Genomic DNA, 23,509 nt, shown 5'->3' on the forward strand with positions numbered 1-23,509 from the left:
ACCAACTGAGCCACCCAGGTGCCTCTGTATAATATATTTGAAATATATAATGTAGAAACTATCATCCTATGGATCCCATTATCCCTTTATGCTTTTCCTGTCAATATTACATTTATATACATTGGAAACCCCATTAGTCAATGTTATATTTTTGCTGTCATCTGCCAAAACATATTTCAAAGAACTCAGGAGGAGAATGGCCTATTATAATTATACCCAGACATTTATAATTTCTGTTTTTCTTGATTCTAAGTTTTCTTCTGGTGTTATATTTTCCCCCTTCTGTCTAGAGAACTTCCTTTAGCAGTTCTTTTAGAGTGCTCTGCTGGCTAGAAATTATCTTTTGTTTTCTTTCATCTGAAAATGTCTTTGGGGCGCCTGGGTGGCTCAGTCGGTTAAGCGTCCGACTTCGGCTCAGGTCATGATCTTGCGGTGCGTGAGTTCGAGCCCTGCGTCGGGCTCTGTGCTGGCAGCTCAGAGCCTGGAGCCTGTTTCGGATTCTGTGTCTCCCTCTGTCTCTCTGACCCTCCCCCGTTCATCCTCCGTCTCTCTCTGTCTCAAAAGTAAATAAACGTTAAAAAAAAAATTAAAAAAAAAAAAAGAAAATGTCTTTATTTTCATTCCTGAAGGGTATTTTTGTTAGATATAGAATTCTGGGTTGATAGTTCTTTCTTTCAGCCCTTTGAACATGTTGTGTCAGTTCCTTCTGTCTGTGGTTTCTGATGAGAAAGTGGCAGTTTTTAAAATATTTTGTAGGTCATGTGTCTTTTTTCACTGGCTTATCTTTAGTTTTTGGCAGCTTCATTATGTGTCTAAGCATGGATTTCTTTGAGGTTTTTATTTGTTGTTCACTCTGCTTTTCTCTATTGTGGTAAATATATTTACCATTTTGCCATTTTTAAGTGTACTTTTAAAAAAAATTATTTATTTTATTTATATTTTTGCTCCCAGCGTGGGGCTCGAATTCATGACCCTGAGATCTACCGATTGAGCCAGCTTAAGTATATAGCTTACACTATAAAGGGGCCCTTTAAGTGTGTAGCTCTGTGGCATTAAATACATTCACATTGTGAATCATTATAGCCTCTATCTGCAGAACTTTTTTATCTTTAACAGCTGAAACTCTGTGTCCATTAAACAATAACAACTTTCCACTACTCCCTTCCCCCAGTTCACTCATCTTCTTGAATTGAGATTTTCACATATTCTTTGTATACCAAGTAATTTTGGATTGTATTCTGGACATTTTGAATATTATGTTGAGACTTTGGTCTTATTTAATCCCACGGGGAATGTTATTTTTGTTTTAGCAGGTATCTGACCTCGTTAGATACAGGTTGCCAGTTCCAACCTGACCGAGGTTCCAGTGTTTGTTCAGATTTCAAATCTTTGTACTCCTCCTTGAATCTGTTCTGTGTGTACCAATCTGTGGTCAGCCTGGGTGGAGGTATATCTGTTAGTTCATTTCTCGAAGTCTGTCATATGCTAATTATGATCAGATCAATGTATGTGCGCATGCGCAGATTAGGATTGAGCTCAGGAGTTCATAAACACCTTATGGGGTCACATTTCTGAATTTTGCTCTCTTTAATGTCTCTCTGATACATTCTGGTTCCCTGGGGCCCACCTTTTTGATCTTCCAACCAGAAACCACTTACTAGAATTGTGCTGCAGTTGTGGGAAGACAAAGAGAGAAAAAGAAATAGGGTTTGATCCACCACCAAATGGAGAGGACGATTTCTCTTCCTGAGAATTTTGTCTCTTGAATTTTTCTGTTGCCAGCTGCTTTTGCTGCCATTGTGGAATTGTCTTAGGCATAGGCTATGAAAGTGGAGAAAAAGCAGAGGGCAAAAAGCCAGCAGCTTTCTTTCATTCTTTTTGAGCTTTTAGGAGTACCATTTTCCACTCCTTGAGCCAGAACTATGTAGTTTCTCCTGGAACTTTTAGCACCAACAGAGCTCATTTTTGGGTTGCATCCTATATTGAGTTTAGGCCAGGGTATACCAGAGGGGAAAAGAAACATCACAACTTCACTGCGAGTTCAGTGATACTTTGAATCTGGTGTTCTTTCCAGGTCTTCTTTTTGATATGTGTTCTTCAAAGATCTCAAATTGCTATACCATGCATTCTGTCCAGATTTTATAATTGTGTACGGTGGGAGAGAAAAGTTGATGTGTGTTTACTCCATCTTACCTAGAACTGGAAGCAATAAAATGCTTTTGAATGGTATTTTACTGTTCCCAAATGATTTCTAAAAACTGCTTTAGGAAAAATCTTCTGTAAAACACCATACTAGATCATTGTAATTCTTAATAATTACAGTCCACGGGAATAAATCACTGGAAGGATATGTTTGTGCCTTTTTCATAACAGAAGGAAGAATTTTATGCCCCCCCCCCTTTTTTTTTTTTAAACTTAGTCCAGAAGTATGGTATAGTATATTCCTGTACTGAGGAGACTTGAAAGGCCTGGGAAGTAAGTATATACTGAGAGCTTCTGAAATGCTAGTGAGCTTGATCAGGTGACAGTATGAAGTAGAAGTGGTAATACCTTTAGAAGCTACCTGAAAAAATTCTTTTCAAGAAATGGTGGTAAGTTAGGATTTTAAAGTTCTTGGAAGCATAAAGAACACTCTTGTGTGGTTGTTTTCTGGATTTTTTTTTTTGGTAGAATTTCTTAGAGTACAAAGCTAGTTTCTTAAATAATAGTTGTATAACTTACTCAGCTTCAAAACCTCTCTCAGCGTTAAAATTCAGCAGCAAAAGTTTTGTATAGTAATGGTACTACTTTTCCATTTAACTGAATTACTAAATAAGTAATATAATAAAGATAATGTTGAAAATGTACTTAAGAATATTACAGCTTTTCATGATAGGGCCAGTTCTTGCTTTTTTTTCCCCATTTCATATTTGTGTATCTTGTGATGCACTTGAAAAAATTAATCCAAGTTTAGATTTATACCACATTATGTGTGACAGGGACAGGATAGAGAAACATTACAGTTGTGAATCTTTAGTTTTCAGATGTTTTGAGAATGATAAAAATAATTTTTCAGAATGAACAGAAATTGCTAATAGTACTAATAACTCAGAAACAATATAAAAATTTCCATAAGGTAAACATTATATTTAGGGAGGATTAGAACATTTCTTTTTCTTTTCTTTTTTTTAATTTAATTAATTAATTTTTTGGTTTTAAATCTCTTTTTTTTTAAATTTATTGTCAAATTGGTTTCCATATAATACCTAGTGCTCATCCCAACAAGTGCCCTCCTCCCTGCCCATCACCCACTTTTCCCTCTCCCCCACTCCCCATCTACCCTTGGTTTGTTCTCAGTCCTTAAGAGTTTCTTATGGTTTGCCTCCCTCCCTCTCTGTAACTTTTTTTTTCCCCTTCCCCTCCCCCATGGTCTTCTGTTAACGTTTCTCAAGATCCACATATGAGTGAAAACATATGGTATCTGTCTTTCTCTGCCTGGCTTATTTCACTTAGCATAATATCCTCCAGTTCCATCCACATTGCTGCAAATGGCCAGATTTCATTCTTACTCATTGCCAAGTAGTATTCCATTGTATATAAAAACCACATCTTCTTTATCCATTTATCAGTTGAGGGACATTTAGGCTCTTTCCATAATTTGGCTATTGTTGAAAGTGCTGTTGTAAACATTGGGGTACATGTGCCCCTATACATCAGCATTCCTGTATCCCTTGGGTAAATTCCTAGCAGTGCTATTCCTGGGTCATAGGGGAGATCTATTTTTAATTTTTTGAGGAAGCTCCACACTATTTTCAAGAGCAGCTATACCAGTTTGCATTCCCACCAGCAGTGTAAGAGGGTTCCCGTTTCTTCACATCCTCGCCAACATCTATGGTCTCCTGATTTGTTCATTTTAGCCACTCTGACCGGTGTGAGGTGATATCTCATTGTAGTTTTGATTTGTATTTCCCTGATGATGAGTGACATTGAGCATTTTTTCATGTGTCAGTTGGCCATCTGGATGTCTTCTTTGGAAAAGTGTCTATTCATGTCTTCTGCCCATTTCTTCACTGGATTATTTGTTTTTCGGGTGTGGAGTTTGGTGAGTTCTTTGTAGATTTTGGATACTAGCCCTTTATCTGATAGTCATTTGCAAATATCTTTTCCCATTCTGACAGTTGCCTTTTAGTTTTGTTGATTGTTTTCCTTTGCAGTGCAGAAGCTTTTGATCCTGATGAGGTCCCAATAGTTCATTTTTGCTTTTAATTCCCTTGCCTTTGGAGGTGTGTCAAGTAAGAAATTGCTGTGGCTGAGGTCAAAGAGGATTTTTCCTGCTTTCTCCTCTAGGGTTTTGATAGTTTCCTGTCTCACATTCAGGTCCTTCATCCATTTTGAGTTTATTTTTGTGAATGGTGTAAGAAAGTGGTCTAGTTTCAACCTTCTGCATGTTGCTGTCCAGTTCTCCCAGCACCATTTGTCAAAGAGACTGTCTTTTTTTCCACTGGATACTCTTTCCTGCTTTGTCAAAGATTAGTTGGCCATACTTTTGTGGGTCCAATTCTGGGGTCTATATTCCATTGGTTTATGTGTCTGTTTTTGTGCCAATACCATACTGTCTTGATGATTACAGCTTTGTAGTAGAGGCTAAAGTCTGGGATTGTGATGTCTCACGTTTTGTTTTTCTTCTTCAATATTACTTTGGCTATGCGGGGTCTTTTGTGGTTCCATACAAATTTTAGGATTATTTGTTCTAGCTATGAGAAGAATGCTGGTGCAATTTTGATTGGGATTGCATTGAATATGTCGATTTCTTTGGGTAGTATTGACTTTTTAACAATATTTATTCTTCCAATCCATGAGCATGGAATGTTTTTGCATTTCTTTGTACCTTCTTCAATTTCCTTCATAAACTTTCTGTAGTTTCCAGCATAGAGATCTTTTATATCTTTGGTTAGGTTTATTCTTAGGTATTTTCTTTCTTTTCTTCTTCTTCTTTTTTTTTTTTTTTAATATTTCTATTGAGAGAGAGAGAGAGAGAGCATGAGCAAGTGCAGGTGAGGAAGGGGCAGAGAGAGGGGGAGAGAGAGAATCCCAAGCAGGCTCTGCATTGTCAGCATAGAGCATAATGCAGGGCTCAGTCCCCTGAACCGTGAGATCATGACCTGAGCCAAAATCAAGAGTCAGACACTTAACTGACTGAGCCACCCATCTGCTACTAGGACATTTACTTTTCTTAGCTCATTAAAAAAAAATTTTTTTTAATGTTTATTTTAGAAGGAGAGAGAGACAGAGTGTGATTGGGGGAGAGGCAGAGAGAGAGGGAGACACAGAATGTGAAGCAGGCTCCAGGCTCTGAGCTGTCAGCACAGAGCCCGACTTGGGGCTCAAACTCACAGACTGCGAGATCATGACCTGAGCCAAAGTCAGATGCTTAACCTACTGAGCCACCCAGGTGCCCCTTTCTTAGCTCATTTTAGATGATAGCTGTCTCTCTTTCCATAAAAGTGTGGAGGACTCACATTTTTGCTTTCTTTCAGAGTTAAGGATTTCTTCTGTTCTCTCTCTTTTTTATTAAGTTTTATTTATTTTTGAGAGAAATGGAGAGCGTGTACACAGACATGGAAGGGGGAGGGGCAGAGAGCGAGAGGGAGAAGAGAGAATCACAAGCAGGATCCGTGTCAGCCCACAAACCACGAGATCATGATCTGAGCCAAAATCAAGAGCTGGACACTCAACTGACTGAACCACCCAGGCGCCCCGTTCTCTCTCTCTCTCTCTTTTTTTTTTTTAATTTTTAAATGTTTCTTTATATTAGAGAGAAACACTGGTGAGTAGGGGAGGGGCAGAGAGAGACAGAGACAGAATCTGAAGCAGGCTCCAGGCTCTGAGCTGTCAGCACAGCCTGTCGTAGGATTTGAACTCACAAGCTGTGAGATCATGACCTGAGCAAAGTTGGACACTTAGCTGACTGAGCCACCCAGTCACCCCCCTAGGTGCCCTGTTTTCTTAATTGTTTACATGTATTATCATTAATAAAATCTAGATTCCCTGAAGATTGACAACTTGTACCTCTACTTATAAAAAATTAAATAATTTTGAGTAAATTCAGTTACTAAACATGTGGTTAAAGACTTAGTATTCATTATGAGCCAGCTGTATTGCATAGAATATATTTTTGTGTGCCTAACTACCAAACTCTTTTGGGGATCACCGGAGAATACTAAAGAATCAGTCTCCACCCCATTTTTGGTAAATTTTTTCATCCCTAATCCCCCATGGTTTTAACATTTCAGGTAAGTAGTATCTTTATCCTTGACTTCAAGTAATGTAGTTTAGGAAAAGACAGTGAGAATTTGTTAAAAACCTCCTATGTGCCAGGTCCTAATACTAAAATTTAAAACAAAACCGAGTCTCTGTTTTTTGAAGGAGATATTAAAAAGTAAATAAATGCTATATATTGAATAAAAGCAAAGACGAGTGTGTTGGGGGAAAGGGAATTTGGAAAGAATTGTATGCAATTTGAGGTGGCCGGTGGAAAAGGTAAAGAATTTGGTTCTATTTGCGAGAATCAATTTCATGCAGAACTTTGGAACTTGAGATGGGGTCAGAAAACCAGGGAGAATAGTTTAAACAGGCATTAGAGAATCATTAAAATCTTTTGAGCAAGCTTTTGACAGTAATTTTCAAAGAAAGGTTGCCTGAAAATAGGCAAAATACATTGGCATAACAAGGCCTCGTAGTTATTTCTGTAATTAGGTATCTTAGTCTTATTTAGCCTGTTCAAATTTTAGATTATTTAAATCATAGATTGCATGAAACATTAAAAAGATCTGAAATTTTCATTTAATTTTAAAAGTGAATGTCCATGCCTTTTTTTTAACTTAGCTTTTCTGCTAGTCATTTTTTGTTTTTTAAACACTTTATTGGATACCACATACCCTAAAATCACCCATTTAAAATAAACATTCATGGTTTTTAGTATATTCACAGGGTTCTACACTATCACCACAGTTTAATTTTAGAACATCTTCACTCCCCACCAAATAAACCTCATTCACATTAGCAGTTATCTGCATTCTCCTCTGTCTCCCCTTCTTTCTCCAGTCCTGAACAACTATTTTTTGTCTCCATAGATGTGCTATTCTAGATAATGCATATTAATAGAATCATGCATTATGTACCACAGTTATATGGTTTACATTTTATGTCCTTGTGAAAATCATAGCTTTACTTTTGATCCCACATCCAATCCTGGTAAGTACCATATCTGCATTTATGTGATATATCTTATCCCAAAGGAGTTGAGTTGGAGAAGGTAAGGGTTACCTCCTATCTTCTGAATTACTTGATTTCCTGTTATGTGTATAACCTAAAAAAGTTGAAGCATAGGAGCAATCATGGACTCAAAAATTAAATATATTTTAAGATTTACCATGTACTATAGTATGTTAATTAATTATGAGAACTTTTTTTATTATAGTATATTCAGCAGAACATAAGAGCAGATTGTTCCAATATTGACAAAATTCTTGAACCACCTGAAGGCCAAGATGAAGGTGTATGGAAATATGAACATTTAAGGTAAGTCTTTATAATATATCAAAATAGTAGTAGTATTTCTATTAGTAAAAATAACCTTTAATGCTGATGATTATGAATCATAAATAAAATCATTATGTAATTGCAGACTAAAAAGCTGAATTCTAAAGTTTTTGTGTTTTTGGTATTATAAAGTTTTCAACTTTTTTATTCACTGATTTTTTTTCTAATTTATGGATTTGGGCATTATTATCTTTTTACACAATTTTTCTTTTTTTTTTTTTTTTTGGAAAAACTATTTAAAAAAATTTTTTTTAACATTTATTTATTTTTGAGAGACAGAGACAGAGTGCAAGTGGGAGGTGGGGAAAAGAGAAAGGGAGACAGAATCCAAATCAGGCTCCGGGCTCTGAGCTGTCAGCAGAGTCTGATGTGAGGCTCGAACTCACGAGCTGTGAGATCATGACCTGAGCCGAAGTCAGATGCTTAACTGACTGAGCCACCCAGGTGCCCATGAAAAACTATTTTTGAGAGAGAGAGAGAGAGATTGTGGGGGGGGCGGAGAGAGAGAATCCCCGGTAGGCTCCACACTGTCAGCATGGAACCTGATGTGGGGCTCGAACTCCCGAACCATAAGATCATGACCTGAGCTGAAGTCGTATGCTTAACCAACTGAGCCACCCAGGCACCCCGCCACCCTCTGCCCCCGGCCTTTTTAAGTAATCTCTATACCCAGTGTGGGGCTTAAGTCCATGAACCCAAGATCACGTTGGTAGCATTCTTACCACCTGAGCCATCCAGATGCCCCTACATAGTTTCTCTTAAACACAAATTATTCCTTAACCACAAATACATTGTTTCTATTTTTCCACTCATGATAAACTTTATTTCTCTATAAAGTTTATTTCACTATAAAGTAACACAAGTTTCCAGTCTAAGCTTGGTGTCTGATGAGTTGCCTATTAACTACTGTGAACTGTGGTAAATAAAAATTAATTGTAAATAAAAATTAATTGTAATTCTGAAGGAGTTTGGGAACTTCTGATGATGCCCTTTGAATGAGAAAATTGATGACTAGTGAATGACTAGTTAACAAGAATTAACTTTAAAAGCAGCTTAATCCTAGGGGTGCCTGGGTGGCTTAGTTGGTTAAGCGTTCAACTCTTGATTTTGGCTCAGGTCATGATCTTGCAGTTTGTGAGAACGAGCCCTGAATCAAGCGCCATGCTGACACTTGCTGTCAAAGTAAATAAAAATTAAAAAATAAATAAAGGCAGCTTAATCCTGAAGTTACTAAGTTATTTCTTGAAGTTGCAAGCTTCTCTGTAAACGGGAGCTGAGATGAGTTGGTAGGTTAAATATAAAGAATGTAGCTAGAGATAGATGTTCATTAGGGTTTGTAACTTTTTAAGTTAATTTTTAAATAATAAGTGAAATTGAAATAGGACTTTCCCTGCATAAATTAGACCACTTTTTTGATGAGTCCCACAAATTGTAGAGTGGGCACTGTTTTTCAGTTTGGTTTGGTTTGATCTGGTGTGTTTTTGGGTTTTTTTTTTGCTACAGACTTGTTATATAGACATTGCTAAGACATAATATCTTGTCATAACAGTCCAGCAATTTCAGGATGCTAAGACTTCTTTGTACTCTGCTGGTTTCTTAGACAAATCACTTGACTATTTGATCTAGTGTTTTTAGAGATTTTATTTTTAAGTAATTTCTGCACCCAACGTGGGGCTCGAACGCACAACCTTGAGATCAAGAGTCACATGCTCCAACAACTGAGCCAGCTGGGTTCCCCTGACATAGTTTTTTAAAAATACATCTCAGTGCATGATAATTGAAGGTATGAATATGTAGATATTTTCCCATTCTTATAAATCAAAATAGCACTTTAGATTCTCTTTTTTTAATTTTATTTTTTATTAAAAGATTTTTTTTATTGTTTATTTATTTATGAGAGAGAGAGAGAGAGACAGTGTGAGCAGGGGAGGGACAGAGAGAGGGAGTAACAGAATCTGAAGCAGGCTCCCGGCTCTGAACTGTCAGCACAGAGCCTGATGCAGGGCCCGAACTCATGAACCATGAGATCATGACCTGAGCCAAAGTCGGACGTTTAACCAGCTGAGCCACCCAGGCACCCCTCTGCCTTATTTTAATCAGCTTTGAAAATAACTACTTACTTACCTGTTAGGATTAATGATGAAAATAAGTGGGGATTTTTTTTCACTACAAGCATAATCCTAACAAGTGAGGTCTGATTTTAGCATATAAGATTTTAATTTCAGATCTAGGAAAACCTTTTCCTGCATATTTAATTAGACTATAAAATATGCAGTATACAAAACTTATAAAATCTTTCTCATGCATATTCCATTTGTCCTGGTGCTGTTATTTGTAGTTTTTTTTTTTTCCTGAATATTAGCCACTTTATTTTGGTTTCATATTTATGTATTAAATATCACATATATATTCTTTTGTGTCTTCATCATAGTGTATATATCTTTATAGTTGACCAAGAAGAATTTCAAAAGTAGCTTTTTGAGTTTTTGCATGTACTTGATGTAATTGATTTGAGGCTTAATACTTGCTCTTATTGGTTAATATTGTTGATTATATTATGATGCTAATGGGACTTCATTCAAATCTCCCGCTAGCCCATATGGAATCTTTGTAATCGGAAGAGATGCTCCTTTTTCTGAGTGGATGCAATCCTATGTATGACTTAAGAGATTAGAGCATAGGCTGGATTTCAGCTCTGGCTTGTCTCTTCAGCTGCACAACTCTATATGTTAGCCCTATATTGAATTAACTGGAAGCTGTTAGATTTGCACTGTGTGCCACAGATTGTACCCATAAACACTGCCAAATCAGTTGGCTTAGTTTTGCTGCTGGCCATACGTGAGTTAAAGTAGATGAGAAACTTACTTTTCACCACCTGTCTTTATTACCACTTAGTGGAAAACAACTTGAAAACTTGCATGCAGCCTATAAGATACAGGGCATTAGAGGGTGATGTGGTGATTCAGAAATAGTGTTATTTTAGTGATCTAAGAACTGCATTATTGTTAGGGATCTGGAAAGGAAATACATTTACAGAGAACTGAAAATCTGACTCCTTATTTGCTTTCTTCTATAGCTTTTCTTTCATATATGTGTGGGGTTTTTTGTTTTTTCCCTTTTGGGACTCTCCTTTATCTTCTAACTAAGTAGGTTTTAGTTTTGCATTTGTAGGGAACCACACTGTTCTCATTTGTTGGGGAAACATAATAGTGATTAATTAGGTAAGATTTTTAGAGGGGATGTGTTCAGTATTTTGACAGCTATTAAAGTAAGTTATCTTAGTGACATAGAGGATTGATGGTCGTTTCATATAAAATAACAAGTTTGTCTAAAAATGATGATCTCAATCTTACACAATTTCCTCTATTCTTCACTTATTAAAAAACATTTTGGACACTTACTATGTTCCAAGAATTATTCTAGGCTTTATAATTCTGTTTGGCAGTTTTAGAAGAGTATCATGAAAAAATGCTACAATCTACTAAGTGACCAAAAAGCAAGATAAAAAATTGTGTATGATTTGGTCCCAATATAGTTTAATCTTTGCATAGAAAATCAAATTTGTAGGTAAGTAATAATTAACTTTTGGGAGAGGTGGTAGAATTATGAAGGACCTTCTTATTGTACATTATATATTTGATCATATTTAAGGTTTTCATAAGGAACATGTTGTTTGTAATCAGAACAAAGTTTGTAGAATATTCAGGTATTTAAAACATCTAGTTTTATGTTTGTATTCAGATAAATACACACATGATGTTTTACATAACTGGAATCTTACTGTAAATATAAATATATATCCTTTGCTTATGTATATAGCAACATTTTGCTACTCTGCAATTGCTGATTATTTGGAATGTTTCAAAAATTTATATTTTCTGTGAATGTCTTTATACATTTATCTGTATGCAATTCTGATTATTTTATTAGAATAGATTTCTAGGAGAATGACTTTGTAAATAAAAGTATATACTTCCTAAGCATTTTGGTAACTATTTCCAAATTCAGAAAAATTCCACCAATTTCCAGTGTATAATTATGATCAACTCACTGGAGGCTGATATTGAACATTATTAGGGTTGTTAGTTTTGGGTTTTGCATACTAATCTGTATGCCTTTGTACAAAATATGCCATGTAAATTCAGATGGTGTTGACAGTGGTGACGACAAAGGAAGGATGGTACTGATGGGATTCTGTTTTTACAGTTAGTATTCTGAAAATAATGTGGAGGATGGATAAGACTTTTCATTTATATATTTGCATTTTTAGGCAATTCTGTCTTGAACTAAATGGACTTGCTGTCAAACTTCAGGTAATATTTTGTTTAAGTTAAAGCTATTATTGAAAGTGCTGATTTTTTCTGTTTTTGTAACATTAGGTGCTCCCAAAGACTCACCCAACATTTCTAATTATTCTGTACTTTTACATGGGAGTGTAGTAACCCAAATGATAGACTTTTTCATTGTTTTACATATTAAGAAGTGTAACTATTTCTAACAGAGTGAGTGCCATCCAGATACATGTACTCAGATGACTGCAACTGAACAATGGATTTTTCTTTGTGCAGCTCATAAGACTCCAAAAGAGGTGAGACATTATGAAATAGAATGCCTAATAAAATCATCATAACCTAAATCTCTCCATGAGAGTGGTCAATAAATTTTTAGTGTTTTAGTTCACTGTTTATTTTGCTGTTTGGTTTAGAGTTCTTTGTTTTAAGTTTATTGCCCCAGTGCTATTTTAGGATTTATGATTATCATTTTTCATAATTGGATAATATCATGGGCTAGAACTCACTTTATGATTCGTTGCCTATTACAGAATAACATCTACCATATGATGCTGATAGCTACTGTATAATGGATGAGATATACATGTTTAGTTTTTTGGTTCAGTTATAATTTTTTTAATGTTTGTTTATTTTGAGAGAGAGAGCGTGCACAGCAGGGAGGAGCAGAGAGAGAGAATCCCAAGCAGGTTCCATGCTGTCAGCACAGAGCCTGACGTAGGGCTCGGTCCCATGAACCATGAGATCATGATCTGAGCTGAAATTAAGAGTCTGGTGCTCAACTGACTGAGCCACCCAGGTGCCTCGTAATTTCTTTTGATAGGAATAACTGTTGGTGATTACAAGTTGATGAGTTATCTATTAAAGAAATGTTGTTTTTGGGCTTTTTGACTTTATAGGTCAGTATTTTTTACCTACTTTTTTTTAATATTTCTTTTTTTTTTTTTAAGTTTATTTATTTTGAGAGAGAAAGTGTGTATGAAAGTGGGGGAGGGGCAGAGAGAGAGGGAGAAAGAAAATCCCAAGCAGATTCCACACTGTCAGCACCGAGCTTGTCGCGGGGCTAGATCTCCCAAATCATAAGATCATGACCTGAGCCGAAACCAAGAGCCAGACACTTAACCGATAGAGCCACTCAGGCACCCCTTATATTTCCTACTATTTGTTTGAAACCCACCATAATGATTTTCCTCTTCATAATTGGCCCTACATTGAAAAAGTTATTCATGTTGTTTTCTCCTCATTTAGTTTTTGTCATAGTGAGAGTATAGGAAGTAGCAATTGTTTATAGAACATTTTTAGTTACAAGTAATTCCTTCATATTATCTAATATCCAGTACATATTCAGTTTTCCTTAGTTATTTCAAAAGTTGCAGCTAGTTTGTTTAAACTATGCATTGCATTTTCCTTGATCTGCATTCCTTTTAATCTATAGTACTTTTTTTTTTTTTTTTTTTGGATACTTAAACTCATTGAAAATAATTGGGGTTAGGCCAATTCTGCAGAATTATAGACTGTCAAATGATCATTTTATTGATAGACCTCTAAGGCTTAAAGACAAGTGACTTTCTGTTTGCAAAATTCACATCTGATGTTCTTTTATTTGAAAAGGCAAGTTCTATGCTCGCTTCGGCAGCACATATACTAAAATTGGAAGAACGATACAGACTAGATTAGCATGGCCCCCGCGCAAGGATGACATGCAAATTCGTAAGCGTTCCATATTTTTAGAGCCTAAATGTCCATCAGCTGATGAATGGATAAAGAAATTGTGGTTTATATATACAATGGAATACTACTTGGCAATGAGAAAGGATGAAATATGGCCCTTTGTAGCAATGTGGATGGAACTGGAGAGTGTTATGCTAAGTGAAATAAGTCATAAAGAGAAAGACAGATACCTTATGTTTTCACTCTTATGTAGATGGATCCTGAGAAACTTAACAGAAGACCGTGGGGGAGAGGAAGGAGGAAAAAAAAAGTTAGAGGGAGGGAGCCAAACCATAAGAGACTGTTAAAAACTGAGAATAAACTGAGGTTTGTTGGGGGTGGGAGGGAGGGGAAAGTGGGTGATGGGCACTGAGGAGGGCACCTGTTGGGATGAGCACTGGGTGTTGTATGGAAACCAATTTGACAATAAATTTCATATTAAAAAAAAAAAATGAAAAGGCAAATTCTCCAAAATAAGAAGTATCTGGTACTTGGTACTTGTCTAAGCAAATAGACAAGTTGACTTATTGGATGACTTATTTGGATGACTAATTTCATTCAGGGTGTTACTCTTTTTGTGTTAGTTAATTGAAGCAATATTAAGATTATCATTTTATATATGGGAAAATCCACATAGCAGTTTTATTGATAATTTATTGAAATTGGCTACATAGTATAGTGAATTATGTGATAATTGCAATTAGGAAACTGAATCAAGAAGGCTAGTTTCATTTTGGCAAATAGTAAAGATGCATTATTCTCACTTTAGAGTGGAAAAGATACCCAGTTTGTATCTTTGATGTATTATGAGATTTATATGGACTGTCATTGTCATATTTGCTTTTTTTCTTGATTAGTAATAAATATAAGATAGGATGATTATCAGCATTAGGTCTTGTGAATGAGTCTTAGAATTGTAACATTGTTTGCTGAAGACCAGCTCCATTGAATTGTGTCAAGGGAGGATGAATGATGGTGGCATTTTCAAGTGGTAAGTTGTATGCAAAGGAATTTCTGTAAAAATACAAAAGAAAATCTTGAAAGGACACTTTATGAACTGTTAGAATAATTGTGTAGTCAGGAAATAATAGCAACTAACAAATTAGGAACTAAGAAAGTTGTTCTTACAGATGAAAAGAACAGGGAAGATTGTAAAGTAGAAGAGGCAGGGTACTCAGCACCAATGGTGATTTTACTCAATGTTCTTGAGAATTAAAGAGTCATTGCAACAGAGTTAATTGTACATAGTGACTGTAAGTGACAACTTGTTATCAACAACAACTTGTTATCATCTGCTAGCCCTTTCAGTCACATGCAGACTGCAGTAGCATTATAAATATATATTTGGCAAAATAGAATTTATAAAAGCCTGTGAACAAATTGCTTCTTATTTTGTAACCTTGTATATATTGCTAACTTTTTGCTGTTACAAATGATACAAAATAGGATTAGTTAACTGAGAGTTAATTGGAGAGAGATGGAGGGAAGCAGCTAAAATAAGATAAAACCTTTCCCCCATCTCCAAAAAAGTTTTTTTTTCTTCCAGTAACCAATCAAAGATCTAAATTTATGCTGATACAATAGTAGTCATGAACCACATGCAGCTACAGAGCATTTAATGTTGGTAGTCCAAACTGAGATATGCTCAAAGTATGAAATAAAATACCCTTTCAAAGAGTACAGAAAGACATCAAATATCTCATTAAGAGAGAACTAGGTAATCTGTATACAAAAGAATGAAGTTAGACCCTTAACTCACACCTTATACAAAAATTAGCTGAAAATGGTTCAAAAACCTAAATATAACAACTAGAATTATAAAACTCTTAGAAACATATGTGTAAATCTTCATGGTCTTGGACTAGGCAATAATTTCTTAGATATGACCCCAAAAACACAAGTAATAGAAGAAAATACTCAGATTTTACCAAAACTAAAAATTTTTTTTGCCTCAAAGGACACTGTCAAGAAAGTGAAAGGACAGTCTACGAATGGGAGAAAATATTTTTTATAAACCTATCTCCGATACGGGTCTGATACCCAGATACATAACTATTGCAACTCAGCAATTAAAAGACTACCTAGTTGGGGTGCCTGGGTGGCTCAGTCAGTTAAGCATCCAGCTTTTGATTTCGGCTCAGGTAATGATCTCATGGTTTGTGAGTTCGAGCCCTGTGTCAGGCTCTGTACTTATAACGTGGAGCCTGCTTGGGGTTATCTTCTCTATCTCCCCTCTCTACCCCTCCCCTACTTGCATGCACTCATGCACATGCTCACTCTCTCTCTCTCTCAAATAAGTAAACTTAAAAAAAATTAAGATTACCCAGTTAAAAATGAACACAGGATTTGTATAGACTTTTCTCTGAAGAAGATAAACAAATGGCCAGTAAGCACATGAAAAAATGCTCATTAATCATCAAAACCACCATGAGTGGATAAATGGAATGTACAGGATGGAATATCATTCAGCCATAAAAGAGAGTGAAGTTCTGATAACACGCTACAGTGTTGATGAACCTTGAGGACATTATGCTGAGTGAAATAAGCCGGACACCAAAGGGTACATGTTACATGACTCCACTTACATGAAATATTTATAAAGAGCAAATTCGTAGATGTAGAAAGTACATTAGAGGTTGCTAGGGGTTGGGGGTAGTGGACCTGGGACATTATTGCGTAATGGTTTACAGAGTTTCTGTTTAGGATGATGAAAAACCTTTGGTTGGAAATACATAGAAGTGATGGTTGCACAATAGTGAATGTAATTAGTGCCATTGAATTGTACATCTAAAAAAGGTTGAGACGGGAGGGGGCACCTGGGTAGCTCTGTCGGTTCAGTGCGTGACTTCAGCTCAGGTCCTGATCTCATGGTTGGTGAATTTGAGCCCCACATCAGGCTCTCTGTTGTCAGCATGGAGTCTGCTTGGGATTCTGTCTCTCCCTCTATCTTGGTTCCCCCCCGCCCCCCCCCCCCCCCACACACACTGTCTCAAAATATATAAACTTAAAAAAAAAAAAGGTTGAAATGGCAGAATTCATCTTAAACGTATTTTACCACTTTTTTTTTTAATGGAAAAAGAAAAGACACACCCCACAATGGCATACACTTCACCTACTAGAATGATCAAAATATAAGAGATAATAACAAGTGTTGGCCAGGATGTGGAGAAAGGAGCATCATCATACAGTGCTGATAGGACTATAAAATACTGTAGCCACTTTGGGAAGTAGTTTGGAAGTTCTTTAAAATGATAAGCGTAGTTACCATATGACTTAGTAGTTCCACTTTTAGGTGTATACCTAAAAGAAATGCGAACATATGTCCATACAAAACTTGTACACTGATATAGTCACATTATTCATGATAGCCAAACATGGAAACGACGAAATTTTCATCAACTGAAGATGAGTAAATAAACAAAATGTGATACATGCACACAACGGAATACTGTTCAGCCATAGAAAAGAATGAAGTCTATGAGGGATTACAGCATTTTTGTATATATTAAAAACAAAGTTTAAAAAGGTTTTGAATCGAAAAAAGAAGTAATATTCATGCTGCACTATGGGTGAGCCTTGGAAAAATGCTAAGTGACACAAAAGGCCACATATTACTCCATTTTTTAGAAAATATCCAGAATAGGCAAATCCATGGAAAACAGAAAGTAGATTAATTGTTGCTTCAAGTCAGGGGGAGGAGAGATTTGGAAGTGACTGCTAATTGATACTAGGTTTCTTTTTGGGGTGATGAAAATTTTCAGAAATGTAGTTGATGGTTGCATAAATTTGTGAATATATTAAAAACTTCTGAGTTTTTATTTTATTTTTATTTATTTTATTTTATTTTATTTTTTAAATGTTTATTGTTGAAAGAGAGAGACAGAATGTATATGGGGGAGGGGCAGAGAGAGAGAGGGAGACACAAAATCCAAAGTAGGGTCCAGGCTTTGAGCTGTCAGCACAGAGCTCAACATGGGTCTTGAACTCATGAACTGTGAGATCATGACCTGAGTTGAGGTCAGATGCTTAACTGACTGAGCCACCCAGGTGTCCCTGTGTTGTACGTTTTAAAAGAGAAATTTTGCCAGGGCCCCTGGGTGGCCCAGTCAGTTAAGCACCCACTCGGGTCGTTGATATGAAGCCCCACATCGGGGCTCAGTGTGGAGCCTGCTTGAGATTCATTCTCTCTTTCTCTGTCTCTCTCTGCCCCCTGCTCCCCAAAGCAATAAACATTTTAAAAGAAATTTTATGGTATGTGAATTACATGTTTGCTAATTTTTAAATACCCCAAAGAAGTTCATTAATAATTTTTGTATCAGTTATATGTTGACATAATTTGGGGTAGATAGAGAAATAAATTATATCATTAAAATTAATTTCACCTGTTCTTTTTTAATGTAGTTTTGTTGTAACATTAAATTTTAAAGTCATTCTGATATTGTAAGACGTTTTTCTTCAGACATGCTCATGTTTTTGGAATAAGACAAGTATTTCATAACAGACCTCATGCAAGAGGTAGAGCTCTATGTTGATGCATTTTTTATATCCTTTCCTTTATAGTGTCCTGCAATAGACTATACTAGACACACACTTGATGGTGCTGCATGTCTTCTGAATAGCAATAAATATTTTCCCAGCAGGTAAATAAAACTTGTAAACATGGTGTTAAACTTTTTTGGATTTGATTTAAAAGGTTGATGTTTTTCTTAAAACAAACTAGGTTGCTGCTTAATGAATTGTGTTCTTTAAACTTTTTTTTTTTTTTTTTTTTTAGCTATTTTATATTTAGCTAGTTGAGAATTACTCAAATTTTGAAATTAAGGTTGTGGTTAAACTAAAAGCAGCAGGACTTGGCTCGCAAAGCTCACAGGCCAGTTTAGTCAAGGGTACTTCCTGCAGGGCTGTCCCTCTTCTGCTTTAGAGTTGTGGTATTTACACACTTAACTTCTTGAATCTCTGTGATAGAGCTAGCCTCCTCTTAGACAGCATGCCTGAAGGGCACAATTTCCTAAGTTGGACTGGACTGCTTGTTTTTGAAGGATTCCTTATCCTTGCTTACAGATTTTTAAGATCTGGGAAGAAGGCTCTGCATATTGTAATATATTATTAGTGAGGTTTGTTACTGGCCTTTTATTCTATGAAGACACTTGTTATCAGATGGGTAGATTTGGAGATTCCCCCCACCGCCCCAAATATCAACTTCAAAGAGCTGATATAAAATATGTTAAAAGATATAATTTTTTGCTTCATTATCCTGTATATATTTTTTAATATCAAAAATATGCATTTTTTATTTGAAAAAATCAAATTCTGTAGAATAAAGCAATAATTCCTTTTAGTAGTTTTAATCATCTGTAGTGTACAAAGTGTTAATGTGGTAAATGTTATGTTCTAGGAAATTTTGATTTGTTGGGGATTTAATTGCATTGAACTTTCATAAAGTCTCAAAGCTTACAATACTGAGTATCTTAGGCACTGTGGTTACATAGAAAGAGCACTGGCCCAGGAGTAAGGAACAGGGAGGGGTCCTGGTCCTGCTCTTGCCACTTATTAGCACTGTGACCTTGCATTGGTCACTTTTTTCCCCAAGGTTTAAGTCTCCACACTTGTCATTTGAGAAGATTAGACAACATTGTTCCTAAGATCTGTCCAGCTCTATGAATCTGATTTCTTTCCTATTTCTAGGGTTAGCATAAAGGAATCATCTGTAGCAAAACTAGGATCAGTATGCCGTAGGATTTACAGAATATTTTCACATGCTTATTTTCATCATCGGCAGATATTTGATGAATATGAAGTAAGTATATTTCACTAATTATCCTGATGCATTCTTATCAGAATGACAATAATATACATGGATATTACATGTAGGCTTTTTTGGTTTTGAATAGTAAAATATCTTTTTTTCTTCCTCCTTACAGAATGAAACATTTTTGTGTCACCGGTTTACTAAATTTGTGATGAAATATAATTTGATGTCCAAGGATAACCTGATCGTACCAATTTTAGAAGAGGAAGTTCAGAATTCAGCTTCTGGGGAAAGTGAAGCATGAAGGGAATCATACAGAAAAAAATGTACTGATCACATAATTAACAATAATTATGTACTGTATATATATCGTTTAGACACATCAATCATGTATCCATATTATAGTTTCTTTGTTTAGTATAGGTTTTTGTATGCTGAGTGTTGCCTTTTAAAACGGGAAATACTTTTTAAGTTATTCATGAGCTGTATATTCACCAGTGTGGCACTCATGGTTTTTAAATAAGATTAGTATTATCTGTTTATAATGCCTGTTAATAAAAGAATTTACAGTTTGGTAAAATTGCTGCTAAACAATCATTGAATCACAATCCTCATCAGATAAACCTGTCTATGAAAAGATGAGTGAGCTTGAGGTTTCGCACAAGCCATTTACTAAAGAAATAGTAATATTTTCCTTTGGTTTTACCCCTAGTTTAGATATTCTAGAAAATTCTATAGTACATAGTTCAGTCTTAACTGTTAACTTTTCAAAAATGAGATGAAAGTGTTTTCAAATTCTGTTTTTAGTTTTTGATACACATATATGATTATGTGTATAATCCAAATATAAATGCAAATGAAGTATTAGTAATACCTAAATAATTTTACTGTGCTACATAAAGTATATTCTAGACCAGCATACTTGGAAAGGACTTACCTTTCTGCAGCAGTGGACTGTTAGATACAAGATGATGATAATGATAAGGCATGTAAATGATGTTCCCACTGGAAACCTGCCCTGCCCTTCTCATTTCCCTTAATTCCTTACCCAAACTACATTAGCTGGGAAGCTTTTCACCAGACTGTGATTTAGTGTGGCTTATACCTATTTATATTTGTATTAATTGCTTACAGATTATACCTCATATTAGCAATTACATTACACTACAGGAAAAATGTATTGGCATAGGCTCTTGCTTATCTTTGTTTTGCAAAATTGTTCTAATTACGGAAAGCACTCTTTAAGATAGTTTGATTCTTCCTGTTAGTAATATTAATCTTTTCATTTAACCATCTAAGAAACATTTAAGAGTTGAAAAATATTGTAGTATTTATTTTACATCCCTTCCCCACAAAGTTTATGTTTGAATTATATGCACATGTGAGTCTTTTTTTGCAATAATTCACAGCTTCCAAGGGTGTTGAATGGTCATACATTTTTTTGACTTTGTTATAATTCAGTATCTTGAGAAAGATTCAACTGCAGATTTTACAACCTTTTCATCTACTGAATGCAATTTTTAACAAAGCACTGGAGGTCTTATTGCTAAACTGGTTGTAATGAGGCACTAAGATAGGGCAAAAAATTATACATGTAGTGAAGAAAATATTTTAAATCCATCTCTTGAACAGAATTAACAAATGAGAACTTTTTCATTTAAAGGGTTTATTTTGAAATGAAGATGAAAATGTATTCATCTTGATTTTTTTTTTTCAAATTTAAGGAAATAATTTATACCATACTATACAACAAAGGACGTGTAGCAAATATGTAGGAAATAGCAAACTGAGTGTGTATGTATATATTTATGCCTTTCCAAGCCTGGCAGTGTATTTGGCCTTGAACAGTGCTATCCCAGCAGCCAGTCGTTACTTTAACTCACAACTAACTATCTTTTTAAGAAGTTTTGTGTTCATAGTGAAAGCAATGTTGACTTTGAAATTATGCATTTATATTAATGTCACTAGAAACCAATGGGAGTAGTAATTTTTACACAAACTTGCTAAATATTGAGAGACTAAACTACTAAGTTAATAAATTATATATAGCAATGTAGCCGTTCTCTCTAGATGGTGTCTCACAATGGATTTCTGTTGCTTGATTATTTTCATAGTAAACATTTGAACTAAGGCCGTGGCTGGGATTGGTGATCTGGCTAAGTATATTGAAACACATTCTGAATAATAAGACTTGGTGTTAACGGGGAAATAAAGTATGTTTTTTCTTACTCATTCCATTTTCCCTGTACTGTGTGTTTGGAATTGATCATAAAAAAAAAATACCCCAAAAAGAAAACATCAGTTTGTAGGCTTGCTTTTGTATTCACATTGAGGTCTTACTCATACTCATTGTACCATGAAATTGACTCATTGTACTAGGTATAAAACCTAAATGAAACAGTTACTGTTTTTCCTTAACACTCTTTACAGAATTTTGAAAATACACATGTATGTACATAAGTGGTATTAAAAAATTAACCTGACAAAAGATTGATTTATACAGTAAATCTAAGAAAGGAGGAAAAGAAAACTCGCAGTTCTGTGCAGTAAGGAAATTAGGCTGCACTTTTTTTTTTTTTGATTATCCAATATAGATCCCAAAATTAAAACTTTCCATGAATTTTGCTCCTATAGTCAACTCACTCTTAACTCACTCTTTCTCCTGTCATAACTGGGAAAGTAGCTAACTTTATGTTTCTGTAAGTGTCCTAGTTCTCTTTTGTGTGTACATTTTCCCTGACTTGAGGTGTTAACTTTGCATTTCTCAGTTTCTCAGTTAAATTCTTAATGAGTTAATGCTTTCTAATAGAATCAAATTAGAAATCCGTGATTACATAGGGCAGCTGGGTGGCACAGTTGGTTAAGCGTTCAGCTTTGGCTCAGGTCATGATCTCACAGTTTTGTTCGTGAGTTTGAGCCCCATGTCAGGCTCTGTGCTGACAGCTGGGAGCCTGGAGCCTGTTTGGATTCTGTGTCTCCCTTTCTCTCTGCCCCTCCCCTGCTTGTTCTCTCTCTCTCTCTCTCTCTCTCTCTCTCTCAAAAACAAACATTAAAAAAAAATTAATCCATGATTACATTGTTAGCAAGGATAATGTTACAGTTTTTTTAACTTGTTTTATTTTTTATTTTTAAAAATTTACATCCAAATTAGCATATAGTGCAACAGTGATTTCAGGAGTAGACTCCTTAGTGCCCCTTACCCAAATTTAGCCCATCCCCCTCCCTCAACCCCTCCAGCAACCCTCAGTTTGTTCTCCATATTTGAGTCTCTTCTGTTTTGTCCCCCTCCCTGTTTTTATATTATTTTTGTTTCCCTTCCCTTATGTTCATCTGCTTTGTCTCTTAAAGTCCTCATATGAGTGAAGTCATATGACATTTGTCTTTCTCTGACTAATTTCACTTAGCATAATACCCTCCAGTTCCAACCACGTAGTTGCATATGGCAAGTTCATTTCATTCTTTTTGATTGAGTAATACTCCGTTGTAAATATACACCACGTCTTCTTTATCCATTCATCCATCGATGGACATTTGGGCTCTTTCCATGCTTTGGCTATTGTTGATAGTGCTGCTATAAACGTTGGGGTGCACGTGTCCCTTCGAAACAGCACACCTGTATCCCTTGGATAAATACCTAGTAGTATAATTGCTGGGTTGTAGGGTAGTTCTATTTTTAGTTTTTTGAGGAAATTCCATACTGTTTTCCAGAGTGGCTGCACCAGCTTGCATTCCCAGGGTAATGTTACAGTTTTAAACCCACTAACTGATGTTAAATTCATTGTAATAGAACTAATTTGTTTTTTCCCTGGGTATTTTGCCCCGTGATGACAGTTTTTTGCCTGAAGGCTTCCTATAATTTTATTTGCACACATTCTACATTTTATTTATATACCTTTTGAATACTTAAGTGTAGTTAAAAGGTTTCTTGGTGTTTTTCCTTGCTATGCAAATGTTTTAGTAAAAGCTGATTTTCATTTCTTGGATGCAGCTAATTGTTGACTAAGACACTACTGATGGTTAACACATTTAGCTACTTATTTGAGATGGTCTAAAGATCTAAATGTGGCTTCTGAAAAAATAGGCATTATTAGTGTGGTATACACAATAAAACCAGATAACTGCCAAGTGAATCCTCTAGAGGGTTAGATTACTCATCTAAAAGATTTGATTAGGAGCCTCA

At 35.5% G+C, this 23,509-nt stretch overlaps 1 protein-coding gene and 1 non-coding gene across 3 annotated transcripts in view; both read left to right on the forward strand.

Moving 5' to 3' along the window:
- The window catches only part of MOB4 (MOB family member 4, phocein), a 43,944-nt gene extending 22,383 nt beyond the window's left edge, over nucleotides 1-21,561 (forward strand). For both annotated transcript variants that reach the window (XM_053215505.1, XM_027055062.2), the window contains 6 exons: nucleotides 7,460-7,560; nucleotides 11,852-11,894; nucleotides 12,083-12,169; nucleotides 18,141-18,220; nucleotides 19,266-19,377; nucleotides 19,502-21,561. In XM_053215505.1, coding sequence (XP_053071480.1) covers nucleotides 7,460-7,560; nucleotides 11,852-11,894; nucleotides 12,083-12,169; nucleotides 18,141-18,220; nucleotides 19,266-19,377; nucleotides 19,502-19,633 — 555 coding nt within the window. In that variant the 3' untranslated portion in view covers nucleotides 19,634-21,561. The remainder of the gene's footprint in view (nucleotides 1-7,459; nucleotides 7,561-11,851; nucleotides 11,895-12,082; nucleotides 12,170-18,140; nucleotides 18,221-19,265; nucleotides 19,378-19,501) is intronic.
- LOC113597905 (U6 spliceosomal RNA) lies at nucleotides 13,491-13,599 on the forward strand. Its single transcript, XR_003418643.1, has one exon. It is a non-coding gene; the product is annotated as a U6 spliceosomal RNA (small nuclear RNA).
- Nucleotides 21,562-23,509: the final 1,948 nt, after the last annotated feature.

The sequence above is a fragment of the Acinonyx jubatus genome, chromosome C1 (genome assembly GCF_027475565.1).
Source record: "Acinonyx jubatus isolate Ajub_Pintada_27869175 chromosome C1, VMU_Ajub_asm_v1.0, whole genome shotgun sequence".
NCBI lineage: Eukaryota > Metazoa > Chordata > Mammalia > Carnivora > Felidae > Acinonyx > Acinonyx jubatus.